At 43.9% G+C, this 23,754-nt stretch overlaps 1 protein-coding gene across 2 annotated transcripts in view; it reads left to right on the top strand.

Annotated features, from left to right (window-relative positions):
• Positions 1–23,754, top strand: part of LOC120936163 (cytochrome P450 2K1-like) — a 99,402-nt gene that overhangs the window by 23,675 nt on the left and 51,973 nt on the right. Inside the window, exons 1-3 of one of the 2 annotated variants that reach the window (XM_040348315.1) lie at positions 365–441; positions 5,882–6,042; positions 7,448–7,608. In XM_040348315.1, the coding sequence (XP_040204249.1) occupies positions 380–441; positions 5,882–6,042; positions 7,448–7,608 (384 nt within the window). In that variant the 5' untranslated portion in view covers positions 365–379. Of the gene's footprint in view, positions 1–364; positions 442–5,881; positions 6,043–7,447; positions 7,609–23,754 lie in introns of those variants that run through there. The other variant, XM_040348314.1, reaches the window with a different exon arrangement.

The raw sequence follows: 23,754 nt of genomic DNA, 5'->3' as shown, positions 1-23,754 counted from the left end.
GTGTCCTAGGGAGTGATTCTAACTGTGTGGGGGCTGGGCTACCAGTGACACGATGAGAGGGAGCAGAAAGTCAGTGTCCTGTCATAAGGCATAACAGGGAGATGCCTTGTTTACTCAGGACACCCCCCCCCCCCAGCCAAAACAGAAAGAGAAGCAATTAGGAAATAAGCTTTCTGGGGGAACTATGTACTCCAACGCTGTACAGAACAACGCCAGGTTGCCATTATGCGTTGAATTTTTTGATAATCTTTAGGAAATTACAGTAACTTCACATTGAAATCGAAAGGTCATTTTTAATATTATTGAATAGCTTTGTGTTGCAATTTTATATGCTATGCTTATTTATTTATTTTTTTCACGTTCTGTCTACTTTGCCTCAATGAGAGATCTAAACTACAAGAATAACTCCCATGGAGGTGTCCATCATGTCATTGTGATGAGGTAATTCACTTTTGCCTTTAGTTAGGTTTAAAAAAGTGGTAGTGTAATGCTTTTATATGATTGATATTCCTGCCCCTGTTTATCTTGTAGACTGAGAGACTCAAAAGAGAAAGGCCCAGATCCACAAAGAAATTACGCCGGCGTATCTATTGATATGCCGCGTAATTTCTAAGATGCCCCGTCGTATCTTTATTTTGTATCGACAAAACAAGATACGACTGAATGTGGGCTCGATCCGACTGGTGTATGTCTTAGTACGCCGTCAGATCTTAGGTGCATATTTGCGCTGGCCGCTAGGTGGCGCTTCCGTCGATTTCCGCGTTGAGTATGCAAATTAGCTATATACGCCAATCCACAAACGTACGTCCGCCCAGCGCTTTTTTTTACGTCGTTTACGTAAGGCTTTTTTCGGCGTAACGTTACCCCTGCTCTATGAGTCGTATGCAATGTTAAGTATGGACGTCGGGCCAGCGTAGAATTTTCCATCGTGTACGTCGTTTGCGTAAAACGTTCACGAATAGGGTTTTGCGTAAATTACATTCACGTTGTCTAAGCATTGAGCGGGCGTAATTTAATTTGAAAATCCGACGTGATACTGAGCATGCGCCGTACGAAAAAAGCGTCATTTACGTGGGGTCAAGCTTGTTTTACATAAAACACGCCCCCCCTGTTCATCATTTGAATTCCGCGCCCTTACGCCGGGAGATTTACGCTATGCTGCCGTAACTTTAAAGGGAAGTGCTTTGTGAATACAGCACTTGCCTCTCAAAGTAGCGGCGGCGTAGCGTAACTACGATACGCTACGCCTGCCTAAAAATACGCCGGGCTACGTGGATCTGGCCCAAAATGTACATGTTTTCATCATATCTTTGGCTGTTACAATAACGTACATGGGTTCAGTCTAGAATTCAATGACCTAGGGCGTTTTGCATCGATGAATAGTAATTGCCTATGAACAAACCCACCAGCAGAATAGAAGTGAACATTGGGACATGTTTTGGCCCAGATGGTCAGCAGCTAACGATTTTAAAAACTAGGAAGAGGTATATGAATAAAAGGAGGGGGTGAGGATTGAGTGCGCTAGGGGTAAATGGCATATGTGTCAGAAGGGACAAAACACATGGGTAGAGAGAAACTGCTGCTCACCCCGGTTAAGGCGACAGAAATTTTTCCCCCAATGGGGTTTTTAGGCAGCTCAAATAAAGGGTTGGATGCAATATGTAAAAATGTAAAAAGGTTTATTAAGGGAATGTCACATACACCAAAATAAATGGGGAGTATAAATAGGACATGAGTAGCGGTATAGACAAAGGACATAGCAATGTGTTTTCATATAGTTTACAGCATACAACAGATTATTATACAGCTGGAAACAGTGAGCATCGCATGTATAAAAAATCCTAAAGCGTTTCGACCATAATGGTCTTCAGAGGTTTTTTGTTGTATCTGAAAAGGAAGTTACAAGAGATTATTTAATGGTATTACGTATTCATATCACTTGGTCACCCACTCTGCCCTAGGCCCCATCTATGTAGAGGCACTTTTCATAGGAAAAGAAAAAAGGGGAGGGGTAGAGAGGAAAAAGTGGAATGCAATATATAAATAGTATAGAAAAGATTAATTAAAATCAATCATTACCAAGTAGAAGAATACGAAGACAGTCCAGGTGAGGCTTCATGGTCACAACTAAGGAGGTCCAGCTGGTTCCCCGGAGAACGTTCCATCCCAGGTGGCTCCAGCGTGGGCGTCCCATGTGCTGGGTAATCAAGTGTGACTCTACAAGGGGTCACCTGATCTAGGGCGACGCCCAACAAGGTGGTAGGCAGGGGGGGAGAGGGATTACATGGAAGGAGTTGGGTCACAAGTGTTGCCGCGCGCACGCCCTAGAGCGCCGAGAACAAAGGATGTCATATGACGTCCACCCGGATCGAGGAGGGGTTCCTGCCGGCATCATTTTATAATGTGCTGGTAAGGAAGGGGTTAATAATGCTTAAAGTGAAACAATAAAAGTGAAATATTCCTTTTAAATTTCATACTTGGGGGTGTCTATAGCATGCCTGTAAAGTAGCGCATGTTTCCCGTGTTTATAACAGCCTCTGCACAAAATGAAATTTCTAAAGGAAAAAAAGTCATTTAAAACTACTCGCAGGTATAATGAATTGTTGGGTCCCGGAAATACAGATAAGTCATTGAAAAAAACGGCATGGGTTCCCCCCTTAGTCCATTAGCCTGGAGGTCCCCTTTGTTAAGGGGGACTTCCAGATACCGATAAACCCCCCCCCCCGCCTGCAGACCCCCACAACCACCGGGCAAGGGACATCCTCCCCATGTTGAGGACATGTGGCCTGGTACGGTTTGGGGGGGCACTCTCTTGTCCCCCCCTCTTTTCCTGTGGCCTGCCAGGTTGCGTGCTCGAATAAGGGTCTGGTATGGATTTTTGGGGGGAACCCCACGCCATTTTCTTTAATTTTGGCGCAGAGTTCCCCTTAAAATCAAGACCAAACCTGAAGGGTCTGGTATGGATTTTGAGAGGGACCACTACGCTATAAAAAAAAAAATGGTGCCGGGTTCCCCTTAATATCCATACCAGACCTGAAGGGCCTAAAATGGAATTTGGGGGGACCCCATGCATTTCACTTTTATTTCACATTAAGCATTATTAAAATCACTGTTCCCTTTCTTTGCATTGGACCCAGGTCCCCAAACACTTTTTATGACAATGACTTGCATATTAACCTTTAAAATTAGCACTTTTGATTTCTCCCATAGACTTTTAAAGGGTGTTCCATGGCTTTCGAATTTGCCGCTAACACCACAAATTGTTCGCTATTTGGCGAACAATCGAACTGCCAATGTTCCAGTCAAAACTCATGTTCGACCCAAACATAAAGCTCATCCCTATACAGTACAATAAATCCAAATGGATATACTAAATTGTGCATTTTGCCAAGCGTTCCCCCCGACGTGTTTCGACTAGTGTGGTCTTTAGAGATTTGCTGGAGCAGATGCTGGTTGGTGGTGCTATGGAGCAAGTGGGTAATGTCTCTTGGATTTACTGATTTATTGGCCTATTGTCACTCTGATATTGGATTCCAGCCCACAGATGTTCTTCCTAATTTCCCAATAACTGTGTTTGATCTGCAACCACCAGCTGCTGCGTCACGTGATTGGCTCTACAGCTGTCCATCCCTTGTGTCTGGGAAACATGGGCTGCTAGTGTCTTCTTTCTTCCCTGTGATTCCATCTCTATTCTGGGTGATTTCTGGCATTTTTCGTAATTTTTTTCAGCTATAGAATCGTCCATTGTGCTATCCAAGGACAACTCCTGAAGAAGATCACACTGGTCGAAATGTATCAGTGTTTTAGTTACTGTATATCTATTTGGATGTATCGTACTGTATTATTCTATATACGATAATGTCCCCTATTTCAATAGAGGTGACATTTTAGCTTTTTCAATAAATGCTTGTTTTATATTTTCATTTTGTATGATCGTTTATTATTTGGGTGTCACAACCCCGATGCTCCTCACCATTCCCCTTTCCCATTGTGGACTATGCTGTACATTAATTGGGGTAGACACCCACCATTGGTTAGTTTTTGGTTGTATATGGGTTGTTGAAGTAGTACTATTTTCCATGTTTGAATAGAAATTGGGTGGTCTAATAGTGGCAATAACATATTATGTAATCGCTTCCAAAGAGATTGGACTACCAGGCACATCCGCTAAGTTTGTAGATATGCACTCTGTTCAAGGGATTCTCAGAAACAATGTCCTTTGCTGCCTGGAGTAAAATGACTGCCCGAGTGTCATAAAAGATTTTAACATATTCATATATTTATCAACTTCCACCTTCATGTTTAAATATCAGTTCCACAGAATGTAGTGTACATTTTTTTTTTTACTGTACCGCGAGCCATCTGTATTAAAAAATAAAAAAAAAACAGTAGCTTTACACACAACATGTTATAAGAAGTTGAGCCAGGTGCCAGCCCAGGGTTGTGGGCGAATCCTGACCATATTGTCGCGATCTTGCCTCAGCCTGGACCGTCTCTGTGACATCAGATGACAGCGGGTTTTGGCCTGCTGTCTGCTGAAAATGGGTCACAGGTGTGCAGAACGAACTGCACTCCTGTGATCCACAGGAGAAGTACAGCCAAATAAACTTTGGCTATACTTCTAATTTAATGTGTACCTTAGACTGATATTTATACCACTAGTCTGCTGCAAGCTCCTCTCTCTTATAATCACATAGACATTTTTTTTCAAGCATAATAAGATAGTATAGTATGATATCTGTGAGACTTGAACACACAGCCAAAATCATAAAGGCAATTGCACAAGCATTGGGATTTAGACAGCTGGGCAATTAATAGGCAAGCACCTTAGTGAATGTAAATGCTGACCATATAATTCCTGAACAAGTTTGTTAGTGGCCTTTTGGGAAGAAAAACTGTGCAGGTCATTGTCAGAGGTAGTACTGTGATCTATTTAGAGGATTGAAAATAGTATTAGTAATACCCCCATCAGTACAATCTAGTACTTTACTAGAGCATGTTAACCAATTCTCCCTTATTAAAAATGTCCTGCTGCTGGCCAATTTTAAACTGTTTAAAACAGTAGTAGTGTTTTTGTTTTTTTTTTAAACCTGCACGGTAATGTCATAATGTGCTAGTATGCATCACATACTAGCACATTATAGGAAACATGCCTTCGAACAAAGCCCTCCAGCAGCCCGCTGTCATCGCTGAAGGAGCTTCCATATTTTACCCAGTCTCCCTTACAGGTTCGCGGACTCCAGCTGTGTGAGCGGCCAGAGCCGCGATGACATCAATCCTGTGCGGGAGTCGCCATTTAAGGCACAAGACTCTGAGGGAACAGCATGGGTATTCCATTTCTTCAGAATGAATGTGCTGTAAGTAAATATCACCTAAACCGTGCACGTTTGGGAGATATTTACAGTACCTATAAGTAAGCCTTATTGTAGGCTTGCCTATAGGTACAATCTATGCATGGGAGTTTACCCCCATTTTAATCTTCTGTGTTCTCCTAATTGAATGATCTATGGGTGGATGATTAAAAAGGCCATTCATTCATTCATGTGTTAGTACAGATTCTATGAATGGAGCCGCTAAAAGGAAAGAGTGAGCATAGTTTGGGCACTCTTAATGAGAGCCTGTAACAACCCCTTATTTCTCCTTACCCCCACCCAAAGAATATGCCAGTGAAGAAGAGGGGAAGGAAACCATTTCACATAAAAGAGGCATCAGCACAAGGGACATGTGCTACTGACTTTTAGTTATGTCCCTTGTGCTGATTTTTGTGTTTTATTTTTTATTTTTAATGCACTTTTAATGTTTTTCCCTTTTTTAACAGCTGCCTAAAGTTTTAACGTTGATGCTTTAATTTTGTTGTGCCCCTTATTTGTTTGTGTTCCAGTTTTCTTTTAGGTATTATATTTGCTCATGGTGACAATTGGAAAGTGATGAGACGGTTTGCTCTTTTAACACTAAGAGACTTTGGGAAGGGGAAGAAAACTCTTGAAAACATGATTATTGAAGAGAGTGAATGTTTGGTGAACAATTTTAAATCCTTCGGAGGTTAGTCACTTGCCAATTCTCTTAACAAAATTGGTACGACTTTGTGGGTTTATTATGCCTCTCTAGCCAAAACTTTTTTTGTTTTGTATGCAATTAAAGGGTCACTAAAGGAATTTTTTTTTTTTTTAGCTAAATAGCTTCCTTTACCCTACTGCAGTCCTGGTTTCATGTCCTCATTGTTAGTTTTTGCTCTGATGTTGCTGTAATCCTTCTCTGTTCTGGACACTTCCTGGTTGTCTGTTTCCTGATGACCACAGTACTGGGAGACCAAACCAAAACCATCACTGCTCTATGGCTCTGTCTAGCACAGAGGCAGGATAACATGCAAAAACGAAACTAGAGGTACATTAAATGATTGATTTTTATCTATTTTAATCAATTTTAAAAGGAATCAGTTAACTATTATGTCTCCATACCCTGTAAACAGTAATTTCAGAAAGAAAAAAAATGTTTCCTTTACAACTCCTTTAAGGACGGATCGGGACTCCATTGGGTTTTAAATGTTGTCTGTGTTCTGTTGGGGAGTCTTCTCATCAGTTTCTGTCTTTTACGGTTGATGCTACTGGATTGTAGAAGGAATAGGTGGTTTTCTTAGGCCAAATGTGCAGAGTAATTATTGAATGGAGAACATCTTGCACTACAATAAATGGTCTCTCAAAATTGTATTACAATTCCAGTCAAAATAACTTGATGTGTTTCACAGAGATGTATGCCTTACACTAGCAGCTGTTGTGTACAGTACTGTGTAAGGCTAAGTTTCCACTAGTGTGACTCCAAACTTGTGCAATTTTGAGTGCGACTTTGATGCGACTTTAAGTGCAGCTTTGTTCCAACTTTACACTCTCTGGGTCAGTCACATCAAAAGTCACAGCAAAGTAGTGCAGGCACCTTTTCAAAGTCACACAGATGGGAATGGGTGCCATTGAAATCAATGGGCTGTGACTTGTCATGCGACTTTGTGTTCAAAGTCGCTTGATAGTATAAATAGAGCCTTAATCAAATGGTAGGTGAAACTGTAGGCTTTTGTTCACAGAGCTCAATGTCTCAAGTTCAACTTTTAGACAGAGCTCAATGAACCAAAGGAATGACTTCCCCGTCTTATCTGTTCAGTTGGCAATTCAGAGTTTTAAATAAGAGTTTGAAGTCAAAAAGCTTCTTCTATAATCCAGTCTTTAGAACATGTTTTTAATTATTATTGAACTTTTTTTTAAATGTATAATGGTTTTAAATGCATTGAATGTTCATTTGTAAAACAAAGTTTTGATACCAAAAGAGAAAGAGAAATGTATTTGAAAAACTTAAAAAATAAAATTGATGCATATTTATTTTTAGTCTAAACATACCACTTAATAATTAACACTTACAATCAATTATACACATACCTTGGTAATTATTCTAATTTCAGGAAAACCATTTGAAAGCACCATGATAATGAATGCTGCTGTGGCCAATATCATTGTGTCCATCTTACTGGGCCATCGCTTTAACTATGATGATCCAGTATTCGTGAGATTATTGCATTTAATAAATGAAAACATAAGACTAGTTGGATCTCCTATGGTTACGGTATGTCGATTCAAATTTCTGACATGTAACACGCAATTATATCATATTCCTATTCTATTTTTTTTTAAAGAATAAAGTTTGATTTTGTGGCTTATAAACAAACATTATTAGATAAACCACATCTTTATCTGTGTCAAAATAGAAGTGAGTAACAGTCATCCAGGTACATTTTCACTCAGAACCACAATAGGTCTGAGTGAGGCCGTGTGAGCACATCCTCTGTCCGAGCTCCCATGCTGCCCTCAGTTTCCTTAGCTGGACTCTGTCCGAGCTCCCATGCTGCCCCACAGCCAACAGCCAGTTTCCCTTCTAACACGAGCATCTGGCAATTGGCTGTTGGCTGTGTGGTGACTGTGTGTTGCAATAGACGTGAAACCAGAGAGCGCGGAAGCTGCTTATTAGGGATGAGCCAAACACCCCCCCCCCCCCCGTCCGGTTGGCACCATAACTTTCGAACGGACTGAACGTTCGCGTGAACTTTTAGAACCCCATTGAAGTCTATGGGACTCGAGCGTTCGAATTCAAAAGTGCTAATTTTAAAGGCTAATATGCAAGTTATTGTCATAAAACGGGTTTGAGAATGCGGGTCTTGCCCCAGAGAACATGTATCAATGGAAAAAAAAAAAAAAAAAAAAACGGTCGTTTTTTCTGGAGCAGTGATTTTAATGATGCTTAAAGTGGGGAAAAAAAATCCTTTAAATATCGTACCTGCTGGGTGTTACTATAAGAAAAAAGTTGTTTAAAATTGCTTGCGGCTTTAATGTAATGTCTGCAATATGGATAAAAATCATTGAGAAAAATAGCATGGGTTTCCCCGTCCCCCTCCCCCAGGTCATTACCAGCCCCTTTGGCCCTATATACTTTGAACAGCAGTATACAGGCGGTGCAAACAAGACAGGGACTGTTTGTAATTTTGAACTTTTTTAAAGTGTAGCTCCAGCCAAAAAAATCTATATTTTAAAGCTTTTTGGAAAACATAGAGAGGGGTTATCAACCCTGTAACATTTGTTTTGCTGTCTGTGCGCATCTGTTCAGAAGATTGCAAATCACTTTTCTGTCCCAATGACAAATGATTTTTTGAAAAATTTTTTTTTTTGGTGCCCCTCGGCCTCCTGACTGTGTTTTAAAGGTTCAACTTCACATCTATGCGATGCATCAGAGTATGTGGCTTGCTGCAGAACAGCCTATTAATTTGAGAATGAACTGCCTGCCACCCCTCAATAGCACCAAAGTGCATGGGCCTTTTTATTTTATTTTTTAATGCCGCTGCACCAAAATGCATGGTGCTTTTGTTAGCATGCATTTCTTTTATTTTTTATTTTATTTATTTTTTTTTACACACATATTGTGTGTGTGTGTGTGTCTATATCTATCTATCTATCTATTATATATATATATATATATATATATATATATATATATATATATATATATATATATATATATATATATAAATGTGTGTGTGTAAATAAAATTAAAAAAAAATCACAAAAATTCATGCTAACAAAAGCACCATGCATTTTTTTGAGAATCGTGATCTTCATTCTAAGCAAAAGAATTGTGATTCTCATTTTTCCCACAATCGTGCAGCTCTACTGCCTTTAGGAATTAATATGAGAAATACCAGCAAATCTATTGATGTAGCTTTAGGTGCACACTGTACAGAGGACACAGACAGTACACCACGTGAAAATACTGCAGCTAGCACAATCACCTGCCTGCCTGCCTGTCAGAAAGTTAGGAAGAGCGGATCTAGCTAAACTCAATACAGTGTATAAATACATATACAACACCTGGGATGCATATATATCCTCTACACACTGTAACTCTAACTGACTAGCCTGCCTGCCTGCTCTATCCAACTCCAAAAAATGACTCTCTCTCTCTCTCTGTAAACCACCAACACACTACACAAGGCCAACTTCCAGGCAGCATTATATAGTGTGGGGCGTGTACTAAACCCCCTGAGCCATAATTGGCTTTGGCCAATTATGGCTCTCTGTTTTTTGCCAGCTGTGATTGGCCAAGCATGCGGGTCATAGTGCATGCTTGGCCAATCATCAGCCATAAATGCACTGCGATGCCTCAGTGAATTATGGGCCGTGACACGCCACTCGAATTTGGCGTGAACGGCCCAAAACTTTCGTAATTCGACGAACGATCGAACATACGATGTTCGAGTCGAACGTTAGTTTGACTCGAATACGAAGCTCATTCCTACTGCTTACCATTCCCGCGTATCGGGAGAGACTATATGGGACCGGAGTTATATGCTCCTGCTACTGCTACTGTTGCCGAAGCCTCTCTGCTGAACCCTGTCAGTTGTATTCTTTCGCTGGAAACCCTCTCCTGAAGCGCTACGGTGTAATACTATGTATTGCTGTGAGCAGGATAATCAGCAGTACCTGGTAGTGAGAGTGCCTGGTGTTCTGCTTGATGCTGTGCTGTGATTTCGTAACCTCATAAGGAGCTGGTCGGATTCACGGAGCCGCTAGTTATCACAGTTGGAGATCCGGAGTTGCCTGGAGCTGGTGCTGTTGTAGCCGGCCGTCTACTATCGCCATCACGGAAACACTTGGTGAAGCACAACCTTGGTGACCCCCAACTGGGGCAATGTGGTCATCCTTGCGGGAAACTCGGATTCCATTCGGTGCCGTGAGTACCTAGTTACTTAAGAAAAGCAGCAAAGGCGCTTGTCATCCACAAGGAGAGGACTTCAGAGTGAGTAGTGCTGAGCCCTCACGTGAGAATCTCTAAGTATATCAACTGTAGTAACTGTATCAACTATATCAATTGAGATTGCTATTGAGCTTGCTATTGCTACATGCTACAGCTCTACATCATTATACTGCTACGTTGGAACTAATAATTTACTGAAAAAGATAAACTTATTTGAGCTCTGAGCTTTGTATGGAGAACTTTCAACTGTGTTATGCTTGCCATGTGCACTTGCTTCATGCGACCAGCTACTTAAGATATTGCTGCACTGTCACACAGCTATATTGCCATATATTCAATCTTTTCAATGAATATCCGATAATAAATACTATTGAAGACTACTGAATAACACAGGAACAAACTAACTGCTTAAAATCTAATAAATTTTTTTCCTATTTGCAACATATTGCGGTGCAACGGTCTGCCGCAGTATAAATAAGCGGGGGGAGATGATGGACAGCCGCACTCCAATAAAGTGTAAAAAAATGGTGCCTTTTATTCCAGTAAAACGAAGACTACAACAGCAAAAAAAAACGCAAGCAGTGGGGTAACAGAGCTGACACGTTTCACATCGATAACCAATGTTTACTCATGAGTAAGCATCGGTTATCGATGTGAAACGCGTCAGATCTGTTACCCCACTGCTTGCGTTTTTTTTTTTGCTGTTGTAGTTTTTGTTTTACTGGAATAAAAGGCACCATTTTTTACACTTTATTGGAGTGCGGCTGTCCATCATCTCCTCCCTCTTATTTATGCTTTGTGCGTTGCCTGCACCCATCGGGTTTTGAACCATACTCACCGCTGAAGTGCATTTGTCTGGAGCGGCGGTTTTCTTTCTCGGTCTGCCGCAGTGGTCTCTGTTAAAATATGATATATAAGCGAACAAAATATATAAGCTGTATAACATATACAAAAATAAACTTTTTTTTTTCTCCTCCCCTTTCTGAGCAATGTGCTTTTGGAGGCCATAGCATAGCGTGACAGGTGTTTATATCATTTTGTTTGTTTTTTTTCCCTGTGTGATCCTATATATTTATACATTTTATATAATCTATACATCGATAAGACGAGTAAAAGGAAACCTTGAAAACCTGAAGCTGTTGACTTGCCAGACGAGAGGCCAGATATAGGGGCCTATTTTCGGAGTGCTCGCCCACATAAGCACAAGCACAGTTCCAATAATATGTCTCCTAATATGGTGGGGGGGAGAAGCAGTAGGAGTGGTCATGCAACATCGCAATTACAACATTCTTCCCATAGCTCCAGCAATCCACTTCATGTACAAGACAGAGACAGTACAGAATCAGAAAGTGAAGACGATCTTTCAGCTATTGATATTCGCCTGGAGAAATATTTAACTTCATTGCCTACTAAGAGCGATATGGAGACCATGTTTCTTAAGATGGAGGAAAGTCATAAAAGGGATCTGGCTGAATTTAATAGGAGTGAGTGAGTGAAAAACTTGTAAAGCGCAGCACATGCGAACTGAATCGCCTCTGGACGCTGTTTCCATTCCATGGGAAAGGAACCCCACTTGACCTCAGAAGAGATGGGTTTTAGTCTTTCTCCTGAAGGCCAAGTGGTCCGACTCCAGTCGGATGGTAGTTGGTAGCGCATTCCACAGCCGAGGTCCTTGGACTGCAAATCTTCGATCTCCTTTGGACTTGTATCTGGCTTTGGGTATTTGGAGTAGGTTTTTATTTTTGGATCGCAGAATGCGATTTGGGTTATGGGCTTTTATTTTTTTGCATAGGTATTGGGGGGCGTTTCCGTGAATACACTTATGCGTTAGGCAGAGTGCCTTGAAAGTGATTCTGTCTTTTACTGGCAGCCAATGAAGGGATCTCAGCGAAGGTGAGATTGATTCCCATGTTTTTTTGCCATTCACTAATCGAGCGGCCGTGTTTTGAACGACTTTCAGACAAGTGATTTGGTATTTGTGGAGTCCTAGATAGAGGGCATTTGCGTAGTCTAGTCTGGAATTGATGATTGTTCCCACCACGACTGCAATGTCCTCTTTCGGGATAAAAGGTGTGAGTCAGTGTAGTAGGCGCAGCAGATGGTGCGATCCGCTGGCTACAGACCCTATTTGTGCATCCATTGTCATGTAGGAGTCGAAAATGACTCCGAGACTTTTGACTTTGGTACTAGGGATGATAGTTTTTCCCAGAATGGACGCGGGGTCCAGGTTGACGCGGGTTGACTTTTCCGGTTTGCGTGAAACAGAAGAAGTTCTGTTTTTGAACCATTGAGTTTAAGATAACTGGATGTCATCCAGCTATCTATGAGGCCCCGTACACACGTCCGAGGAACTCGACGTGCCAAACACATCGAGTTCCTCGTCGAGTTCAGTGTTGAAGCCGCCGAGGATCTCGGCGGGCCGACTTTCCTCATTGAACAACGAGGAAATAGAGAACATGTTCTCTATTCGGCCCGACGAGTTCCTCGTCGGCTTCCTCGCTGAAAAGTGTACACACGACCGAGTTTTTCGGCAGAATCCAGCTCTGATCGAGTTTCTGGCTGAATTCTGCCGAGAAACTCGGTCGTGTGTACGGGGCCTCAGAGAAAGGGATTTCTCTAGTTCGAGAAAATTATCTTTTTTGTTGCAGATGCGGAAATACAGTTGAGTGTCGTCTGCATAGGAGTGGTAAAGTAGCTTCTGGTTCCTGATGATTTCAAAGAGGGGGCGGAGATAGATATTGAACAAAACGGGTGACATGGGTGACCCCTGAGGGACTCCACATGATACCGTACGTTTTTCAGAGCTGAAAGATCCCAGTTTCACTGTTTGTGATCGGTTTTCCAAGAAGGAGGGGAACCAGGGTAAATCACCTTCCGCGACTTTGGCCACTTCGGCTAGCCTAGCTAGCAGTAGTCCGTAGTCTACAGTGTCGAAAGCCACGCTTAGGTCCAGCAGGATCAGGAGACAAGATTCTCCTTCATCTGCGGCCTCTAGCACGTCATCCCATATTTTGAGCAACGCCGTTTCTGTTCCGTGCCCCAGACGGAAGCCTGATTGGAACGTGTCAAGTAATTTATAGGTGTCTAAATGCAGTTATAGCTGTTGTACAACTTCTTTCTCCATTACCTTGGAGAAAACATTTAGACCTGTTATGGGCCTACGGTTGTTTGGGTCTTTGGGATCAAGGGTGTTTTTTTTTAGGATATGTTTTATTGTACCTTGTTTCAGCAAGGAGAGCACCGTACCCTCCTTGAAAGATTGATTGATGAGCTGCGTGATAGCTGGTTCCAGTATATCGGCACATTCTTTCAGCAGTTTAGTGGGAAATATTAAATTGGGAGCTGTGCTGTTACACAGAGTCACAATGATGTTTTTGGTGGCATTGATGGTGATGGGTTTTAGAGTGAATTTTGGTGGTTGCGGTGGATTTAAGTGGGTATTTGGTTTGGGATTTGGGGAAGGGTTTGTGACGATTCCATTTTGCTGAATACTTTTGCGGATTTTTTCAATTTTATTAATGAAATAATCCGACAATTCATTGCAAAATACTTGTGAATCAGAGTTGGGGGCCTCTAAACAAGCTAGATTCATAGTCTGCGAAACCAGCTTGAAGAGTTCGCGGGGGCGGTTTAGGGCTTTAGTGATTTTTTTTTGGCCATAAAGATTTCTTTGTGGTATTTCTTTGTTATTATCTTGTAAATGATGTGTTTTTTTTCAGAAGAGTTTCCTTTTCTGCTCTTCTGCGTTCTTGCTTTAGCAATGTCAGCTGGTCATTAAACCAGCTGGAGTTGTTTTTCCGGATGCAAGTTTTGCGTTTTGGTGCCACCAAGTCAGCTGACTGTATCAGTGCCTTGCTGATGGCGTCAAGTGTTTCTGTGGCTGTTTGTTTTTGTTGGATTTTTTTTTATTTTTTTCCCTAATGTTGTTTTGAAGAGTTCCGAGTGGAGCTTCTTTTGAGATCTAGTCCAGTGAGTTGTCACCGGTTTTGTCTTTTTTTTTTCTTTGGGCTGGGGTTATTGGTGATTTTGAATTTTAATGGCATGGTGATCGGTCCATGGTAACGGCTCATTGTCGGACGTCAATTTCCAAATCTTGTTTGAAAATGAGATCTAGCGTATGACCTGAGACATGAGTGGGGCCTAATATTATTTGTTGCAGACCTAACCCTTCCAGATGGTCTATGCAGGCGTCGGCTACGGGGTCCAGCGAGGAGTTGGCCCAGAGGTTGAAATCCCCAAGCATCAAAAAATGTTTGATGCTTAGGGTGTGTGAGGAGATGAATTCTGTCAATGATGTGAGGAGGTGCGTTTTTGGGCCTGGTGGTCTATAGCAGAGTAGAATATGGACCATGTCTTGGGGATTTGTTTGCAGCTGTAGAGTGAGGGTTTCCATAAATGGAAGCAAGTTTTGGAGGACTGGTTTGGTGATCGCGAGGTGCGTCTTGTGTATCACCACCAGGCCTCCCCCTCTTTGCCCCACTCTGTTCTGCATTTGGATGCGATAATTTGCTGGCACCAGTTCAGAATGGTGTTGCAGTCTGCTGTGAGCCAGCTTTCTGTGATGAAGAGGCAGTCTAGATCGTGTTGGAGGATGAAATCATAGATTTCTCGACGGTGTTTTACTGCCGATCTTGTGTTGACCAAAGCGCATAATATGCGTTTGGGCTGGTGTAGCTGCGTGCCGTTTTTTACTGTCGATCGTCGATAGATTCTTAACAGTTGCGCACCCTTTTTATCGCTTTTTTGGTGACCGCTGGAAGTGTAGAGGCATATGCTTTCAGTTCCCTGATGGTTTCTGCAGAGTATTTTAAATAACCCATGGTTGCAGAAATGATGCAGGGGGGAGATGACGATAGGGGGATTTGACAGGCGCTGGGAGGACGAATGATCAAGTGAAGCGCCACTCGTTCAGACTTCCCTCCCTGAATTGGTCCAGACGAAGGCGAAAAACCCCAGGCGTGCTGTGCCAATCTGCAGCGACCAGGGAAAAAATTCCTTCCTGATCCCTCTCTGGCGATCGGCAAACCCTGGATCAATTACTTTGTGGGTGGGGGCATGGGGGATACGTACCCCTGGATTAAGCGGTGGGACCTAGTTTCAGGCAGAAACAGGATTGTGGGGGGGGTGAGGGTGAGTGATAGTGGTGTTTTTGTTTGAAAGGGTGTACCAAGATGGCCACCGACCTGGACTAGGCCCGAGCCGGGGACTGTGGTACAGGGACAGCAAGAGGGGAGGGGGGAGGATATGCAGGGGCGACGAGGGTAAGAATCCTCGGGGGCCTGGGTTTTTTTTGGGGGGGTGTGAGACTATGGCTGGGTGACTCACGGGCGACCGGCTAGGCCGCAACTGAAGCCGTGGACTTTCCTGGATGCGGATGCGGCACCCACGATCCAGTAGCAGGGTTTTCCGGTCCCAAGATGGTAGCGGGGGATGGCGGTGCGGTATTAGGGATGGGAAGGAGGTGTAGATGGGGGGATGCGAGTCGTCTGTTTCCCGGCAACACGGCCACGGCTTATCCTGAAAAGGACGGCCGCGACTCGATCCCCGGGTTGGAGGACAGACTGGCCAGATGGATCAGGCCTTACCTTGAGAGGAGCTGCCTTTTGGGAGGCCGAGGAGGGTGGTCAGCAGGGGATGGAGGATCGGTAGTCCTGAGCACTAATGGCTGGACGTTGCTAACCTGAGCTGGCTGACTGCCTGTTCTGACTAGCCCTGGGAGAGCGGACTCGTCGGGAAGCGTCCTACTCTCCACTGACTAGCACTGGACTGACTGTCAACCAGTTTAGATTTACAGAGGAGTCTCAGGAGTTTTCATGAACAAGTGGGCGCAGTGGAACAGGTTATCCCTTCTTAAATTCATGGATACTCAGAGATGCAAACAATTATTACAGATCACCACATGCAATTGCAGGACATCTGGTCACATATGGATGACATGGAAGATTGTCAGAGACAAAATAACATTTGTCTCAGGGGTGTCCCAGAGGCAATAGGCCAAGAAGCTCTCCTACCCATGGCTAAAGAGGTATTCAATACGCTCCTAGGCAATCCAGCTACGGATCATATCCAAATTGACAGGATCCATCGCATACCAGGCGCATTAAATCCTGCTATAACTTCAAACAAGAGATGTGCTATGTAGGGTGCATTTTTATAAATGCAAGGAGGAGCTATTAAACAAAGCACAAACTTGCGGCCCAATAGATAGAAATGGTGCACAAATTACACTCTACTCAGATCTTAATCGAAAAACTCTTGCTAAACGGACATCTTTACACCCCTTAACTAGAGTATTGGTTGAGGCCGAGATCACTTACAGCTGGACATACCCGTTTCATTTACTTGTAAAAATGGCCGTGCCTATATCCTCCGACTTACCAAAAGATCTTCCTGCTTTCTCTAAAAATCTGGGGAACCAACTAGTGGAATTAGAACTTGGCCTGATTTCACCTCACCCCATTCTGAGGGCCCAGGTGTTCCCAGAGTAGATGCCGTGGAAACCAGCAAGATCTCCAAAGCAATTAATGAATAATAATAATAATCCGAAGGAAATGGAAGAGATAGAAGAGAAGGGAAATAAAAAGAAATAGGAAAAATAAATAAATAAATAAATAAATGTTTTGATATAAAGGCACCCTATTTTTCTATTTTTTTTATGTGTGGGACATATATACCACTAGATGCACTGTCATAAATATTTTTATCTATTTTTTTTTCTCTGGGGTAAATGAAGGGTATGAGAGATTTTATTGATTTACATTACTGAATATTTTTTTTTCTTTTTCACTTCCTGGAGACTTATATGTGGGATAGTTGTGGGTGTATGGTGGGGGGCAGCACAGTGTGTTATTGCTCACCCTGTGGGGCCAAGGCAAATGGGACCCAACCCATTCCTGATGAGTGGACCAGAGCATACTGGGTCACATATCACTGTATATAGCAAACCGAATGAGTTTAGCCATAGTTGATGAGTAGACTAAAGATTGAAAAAAATATGGTAGTTTGGACAAAATGTGTGTGTGTGTCATGAATATGCAACAAGTCTGTCTGCTTACCTGATCTCCATGTGTTCATTAGAGGCTGACCCTGCTCTGGTTCCCCTTTTTATCACTTCCTCTTCCTGTATGGCTCCACCCTAGTCCATCCCAGGAAGCCTATATTAACCATTGCTCTACAGGTCTGCAGTGCTGTTCAACAGCGTTCCTATGCTTAGTTCCTGTCTGCAGTGTAGTTTGCTAGTTCCTGTTTGCAGAGTGCTACGATCATCTTTCCGTGTACCGTTTTGGCTTGTCCCCGACTTCCTTGTCTGCCTGTGCCCCTGACTATTTGCATGTCCCACGGTTATCCTTGTCTGCCTGTTGCCCTGACCTCGGCCTGTCCATCACCACTGTTTGTCCTGCTGGCTGCTTCCCCTTTCTCCCTGCGGAGTGTGACTTAAGGAATCCCGGGAACGTGACCTGGACCCAGTTGCGGCCAAGACCATCCTTACCATCAAAGGCTCTGGTGAATACAAAACTGGGTCTTAGACTCCGCGCCCTGGGTGATCTTGGGTTACGCTTCCTCCCTGCCAGCAGTAGTCGGCTATAGGGTTCACTTCCCTGTGGTGCATCCCTGACCCCTACGGGGTGCACTTGTCACCTGGCCACAGGTGACCTGACAGTTTGAACAGCCATGAATCCGGCCGACGTGTCGCTCCCCGCAGACGATCCATTACAGTACATTGTTCGCAGACTCGAGACGCATGAAGCTAATCAGGATCAGGTGATGCGTTTCCTTCAGGATCTGGCTTCCCGCTTTGATCAGCTTCAGACCTCGCTGGGAACCCCGAATCCGCAACCCCAAGTACAACCAGCAGCTGTACCTGTTGCACCAGTCTCAGAGTCGCATTCACTGAAGTTATCACCTCCAATCCGTGTCTCTGGAGACTCCAAAGCCTGCAGGGGATTCCTTAGCCAATGCACTATTCATTTTGAGCTCCTGCCCCAGTACTTCTTGTCTGATCGGGCCAAGATAGCCTATATCATTTCTCTCCTCTCCGGGGAAGCCTTAGCCTGGGCTGCCCCTCTGTGGGAATTGAATGATCCAGTGGTTTCTAGCCTGCCTGTTTTCTTGAAACTTTTTCGGAATATCTTTGAAGAACCGGCTCATGTCTCTTCAGCAGCCAGCGCCCTTTTACGTCTCCGCCAAGAATCCCGTTCAGTGGGACAATATTCTCTTCAGTTCCGTATCCACTCAGCTGAACTGAGCTGGAACAATGAGGCCTTAGTCGCAACCTTTTTGCATGGCCTATCTGATAGAGTGAAGGATGAACTAGCAGGAAGAACCATCCCCACTGATCTGGACGGAGTGATCTCCTTGTGTAATCAGATCGATATTCGCTTTCAGGAAAGGACCCTAGAAAAGCGACGCCAACATCCCTTGGCCCTTAGTCAGCCTGAGCTCCCCTCTCTTCGACCCGTGGAGCATCCCTTGCCAACTGAGGAACCCATGCAGCTGGGTCGGACCAGGCTATCCCCTGAGGAATGTGCCAGGCGCAGAACTCTAGGCCTGTGTCTATACTGTGGGGGCAAAAGTCATTTTCGTGACACTTGCCCTCTTCGCCCCAAGAAACGCTCGGGTTCAATACATCTGGAAGGTGGAGTATTGGATCCAGAAATATCTCCTTCACCTTCTCGTCTTTTTCTTCCTGTGTCCCTTCATTTTGGTGCTTCTTCTCATTCGGTCTCGGCATATCTGGATTCCGGAGCCGCTGGCAATTTCATAGACTGGGAAATCGCATCGTCCATGAGACTTACCCTTTTGCCCCTCACCACACCATTGGTGGTCTCGGCGATTGATGGCACTGTTCTCCCGGGGGGTCCTATTCGCTTCCAGACAGTCCCTGTTAAGATGTCAGTAGGCACACTTCACCAGGAGTGGATATCCTTCCTTGTTCTACCTAAGACCTCAGCTCCTATCGTTTTGGGTCTTCCTTGGTTAAGACTCCATTCTCCTCACATTGACTGGACTGCCGGACAGATCCTGGCTTGGGGTCCCTCCTGTTCCACGTCTTGCCTACCCAAGGTTGCCCCAAAAGAGAAACTTCCTGTTGCCACCATTCCAGAATCTTTTGCTCGTCCTACCACATGTAGTGGTGTCTGGAATGTGTCCTGCAATAGTCAGGCTGATGCACTTTCTAGCCAATGTAGCACTCGGGATGAGGAGCCCGTCTGTGAACCTGAGCCGATCATTCACTCCATTTCATCGTTGACAGTCCCTAAAACGCACAGCCAGGCTAACTTGTCTGTGAGTTCTGCAGTCACTACGCCTTGTGATGCGATTTGGGTAATCACTACACCTGACTATGCTATTCAATCAGCCTCTGCATCAGCTATGCCAGGTCAGCCCATGCCCAGTGAGCCTCCTACCTTTTCTTGTTCAGGCCCTCCTGCAACCTGTCTAAGGGGCTCAATCCATCCTTTGGATAGATTGCCTCATTCGGCCAAATGGGGTTTTCTACCTTGTTTTCAGGGCTCTCTGCATTCTGCTGGTTTCCCTGCTATCCAGCTTGACTCCTGTGCCCTGTCACCTTCTAATCAACCTAACTTCAGGGTTCCTCTGACCTCTGCCCAGTCTGATGGTCCTGTGCTTAATCCCCAGTTCATCTTTAAGGGTCTGCTTGATCCTCCTCGGATTCCTGTTGACCCTCTCATGCCCTTACTTATTCCTAAAAGGCCTTTGGTCCTCAATAAATCCTCTCCTCCTGTCCCTACTTCGGTTCTGGTCAATGAGGATACTCAAGTTCTGGATTCTCATCTCTGCAGAGGCATTCTTCAGTACCTTGTGCTTTGGAGAGGATTTGGTCCTGAGGAGGCGTCTTGGATTTCTGCATCTGAGATCTTTGCGCCCCATTTGTCGAGGAGGTTTCTTCTGGGATTCCCCTTTAGCCCTGGCTCCAGGCTGGGGAGGGGGAGGGGCCTTAAGAGGGAGGGTACTGTCATGAATATGCAACAAATCTGTCTGCTTACCTGATCTCCATGTGTTCATTAGAGGCTGACCCTGCTCTGGTTCCCCTTTTTATCACTTCCTCTTCCTGTATGGCTCCACCCTAGTCCATCCCAGGAAGCCTATATTAACCGTTGCTCTACAGGTCTGCAGTGCTGTTCAACAGTGTTCCTATGCTTAGTTCCTGTCTGCAGTGTAGTTTGCTAGTTCCTGTTTGCAGAGTGCTACGATCATCTTTCCGTGTACCGTTTTGGCTTGTCCCCGACTTCCTTGTCTGCCTGTGCCCCTGACTATTTGCATGTCCCACGGTTATCCTTGTCTGCCTGTTGCCCTGACCTCGGCCTGTCCATCACCACTGTTTGTCCTGCTGGCTGCTTCCCCTTTCTCCCTGCGGAGTGTGACTTAAGGAATCCCGGGAACGTGACCTGGACCCAGTTGCGGCCAAGACCATCCTTACCATCAAAGGCTCTGGTGAATACAAAACTGGGTCTTAGACTCCGCGCCCTGGGTGATCTTGGGTTACGCTTCCTCCCTGCCAGCAGTAGTTGGCTATAGGGTTCACTTCCCTGTGGTGCATCCCTGACCCCTACGGGGTGCACTTGTCACCTGGCCACAGGTGACCTGACTGTGTGTGTGTGTGGGTGACCTAAGACTGGGGGCAAAGGGAGTCCAGACAGGTTGCTGGACTGCTCTCTAATTTTTTTTTTTCTTCTACCATTGGGAGCACCATCAACAAAGTGGTTGGGACATATACATTTTATTTTATTTTTTGTATTATTTTTTTACCCAATGGATTTGGTACTAAACTACAGAGCTATAGACCCTCCGGGATGCACCGCTACTAACGGGTCTGCGGTGATATCCAATGTATCTCTGCTACTAATGGGAGGGCTGTCGGCTATCTTCCTTCTACATTTTTTTTTATTTTAGTCTTTTTCTGTCTTGTCAGTTAATGTTGTTGTTTTTATTATTTTTTATATTTTGTTAGTGTTGTCATTCTGGAAAGCTCACTCTATAGACAGATATCATGTGCCATGCATGCCTAAACCCTATCTATCCTCCCATGAGGAGTCTTTAAATTTGGATCTCTGAATTCCTGAGGGATATTCAGACCTCTGACAAGATCACAAATAATATAAGCTTTGCACAAACAAAAGGCAAAACATTTTTTCCTGCAGGAAACTCATTTTAAATCTTCATCGGTTCCTATAATGCCCACTAGGTATTATTCTAGATGGTCCATGAGTCATAATCAAGTAGGTAAATCAAAAGGGGTGGCGATTGGTATACAGTCTTCTGTCCTAGTCTCTGATGTACAGGATCGGACTGATCCAGAGGGCAGATATTTGTTTGTTAAATGTAAAATTTTTGATCAATTATTTACACTAGAGAATATATACTGTATATGCACCAAATCAGGGTGAAGCTACTATGTCTGCGGTTCTCGGGAAACTTTGAGATTTTGAGGAAGAAGCCTAGTTATAGGAGGTGATTTTAATTTAACTCTGGATCCAGCCATGGACACCTCAACTGGCAACTTGCACATCTCACGCGATCGCTTAAATAGATTAAAGCGGACGCTTCATTCTTTTTAACTAGTAGATGTTTGGCATGCTTTACACCCTCGAGATAAAGACTATATGTGCTACGCAGCAACTTATAACACGTACAGCAGGATAGACTATTTTTTTGGTTTCCCATTGCCTGTTGGACTGGGATCCGTGGTCCGAGATAGGTATACAAACGTGGTCTGATCATTTCCGCCTTTATTTTGCGGTGAAGGTCCCCAACACTATAAAATCCAAATTTACTTGGAGATTAAATGATAACCTGCTAAATTATTCGCTGACAGTGGGGGCCATATAGGAAGCAATTTCAGTTTTCCTTTAATGACCATAAAAACGATACAACAGCCTCTCCCATAAAGTGACAGGCTCTAAAATGCGCTCCTGAAAGCAATTTTAATATCACATGGCACAAGGCTAAAGAAGGAAAGGGCTTCCACTATGGCCTCCCTGTTGGAAGAGATTCATGAATTAGAATTGCAACATAAACAACACTTAGGGGCTGCTATTTTTCAATCTCTCCAGCAAAAGAGATTCAAATTATACGCGTTACTTGATCAGACATATGTGAAGCATATAGAATACACGCAACATATGGCATGCGAATATGGAAATAAGTGTAGTAAAGCACTCACTCACTCAATCTCTAAGCGACAATCTAGAACCTATATCCCAAAGGTGCAGTGCCCACAGCATGGCCTTGTATGTGCCACAGAACAAATCACTTCTACATTTCAAGAGTATTATACCTCACTATATAACTTAAAGCGGGGGTTCACCCTTAGAGGGCACTTTTCCCCCTTAGATTCCTGCTCGTTATTACTAGGGGAATCGGCTATTTATTTTAAAATATGTGCAGTACTTACCCGTTTACGAGACGCATCCTCTCCGTCGCTTCCGGGTATGGGCTTCGGGAATGGGCGTTCCTTCTTGATTGACAGGTTTCCGAGAGGCTTCCGACGGTCGCATCCATCGCGTCACGATTTTCCGAAAGAAGCCGAACGTCGGTGCGCAGGCGCAGTATAGAGCCGCACCGACGTTCGGCTTCTTTCGGCTACGAGTGACGCGACGGATGCGACCGTCGGAAGCCTCTCGGAAGGCTGTCACTCAAGAAGGAACGCCCGCTCCCGAAGACCCATACCCGGAAGCAACGGAAGAAGATGCAGCTCGAAAACGGGTAAGTACTGCTTATATTTTAATATAAATAGCCGATTCCCCTAGACCGAACGAGCAGGAAGCTAAGGGGAGATTTTTATTTTTTTTTTAAATGGGTGAACTCCCGCTTTAAAGGACTTAAATTTAGCAATACCGGATAGATTTAGTCATGCACAACTCTGACTACGTACAGAGCACTGGTCTGCCAAGTGTGCTGAAGGAGAGGTCAGAGTGCCTTTTGACTCCATTTACACTGGCAGAAGTTATCCACGCTAGTAAATCATTGAAGCCAGGTAAGAGTCCGGGGCTCGATTTTGTTTTTTCAATAATATTTTACAAACAATTTGGAGAGCTGCTTAATCCAGTCTTGTGTAATTTGTTTAAAAACATTAAAGCAGATTGTTCATTTGCTAAACAGACCCATGAGGCACATATTACTCTTATAGTGAAACCCGAAAAAAGATTCTACTCTAGCTATAGGCACATCTCTTTGATAAATGTGGATCTAAAAATCTATGTCAAAACATTGGCCTCATGACTACAAACAATGATACTAAAGAGGGAAGCTCCGGATAATAATCTTAAAAACTAGCCTTTTGATACATTATGCCCAGAGATCTAAGAGCCCGCTGTGTTTGTCAGCCTTAGACGCCAAGAAGGCTTTTGATCGTTTAGATTGGAAGTTTATGGCAGCGTCATTGGAACAAATAGGACTCCCAGGAGAGTTTATACAGAAAATAATGGCCCTTTACACAGCACCGTA

This window comes from Rana temporaria, chromosome 4 (assembly GCF_905171775.1).
Source record: "Rana temporaria chromosome 4, aRanTem1.1, whole genome shotgun sequence".
NCBI lineage: Eukaryota > Metazoa > Chordata > Amphibia > Anura > Ranidae > Rana > Rana temporaria.
Note: the sequence above shows the minus strand (reverse complement) of the source record. Positions and strands in the feature narration are given on the sequence as shown.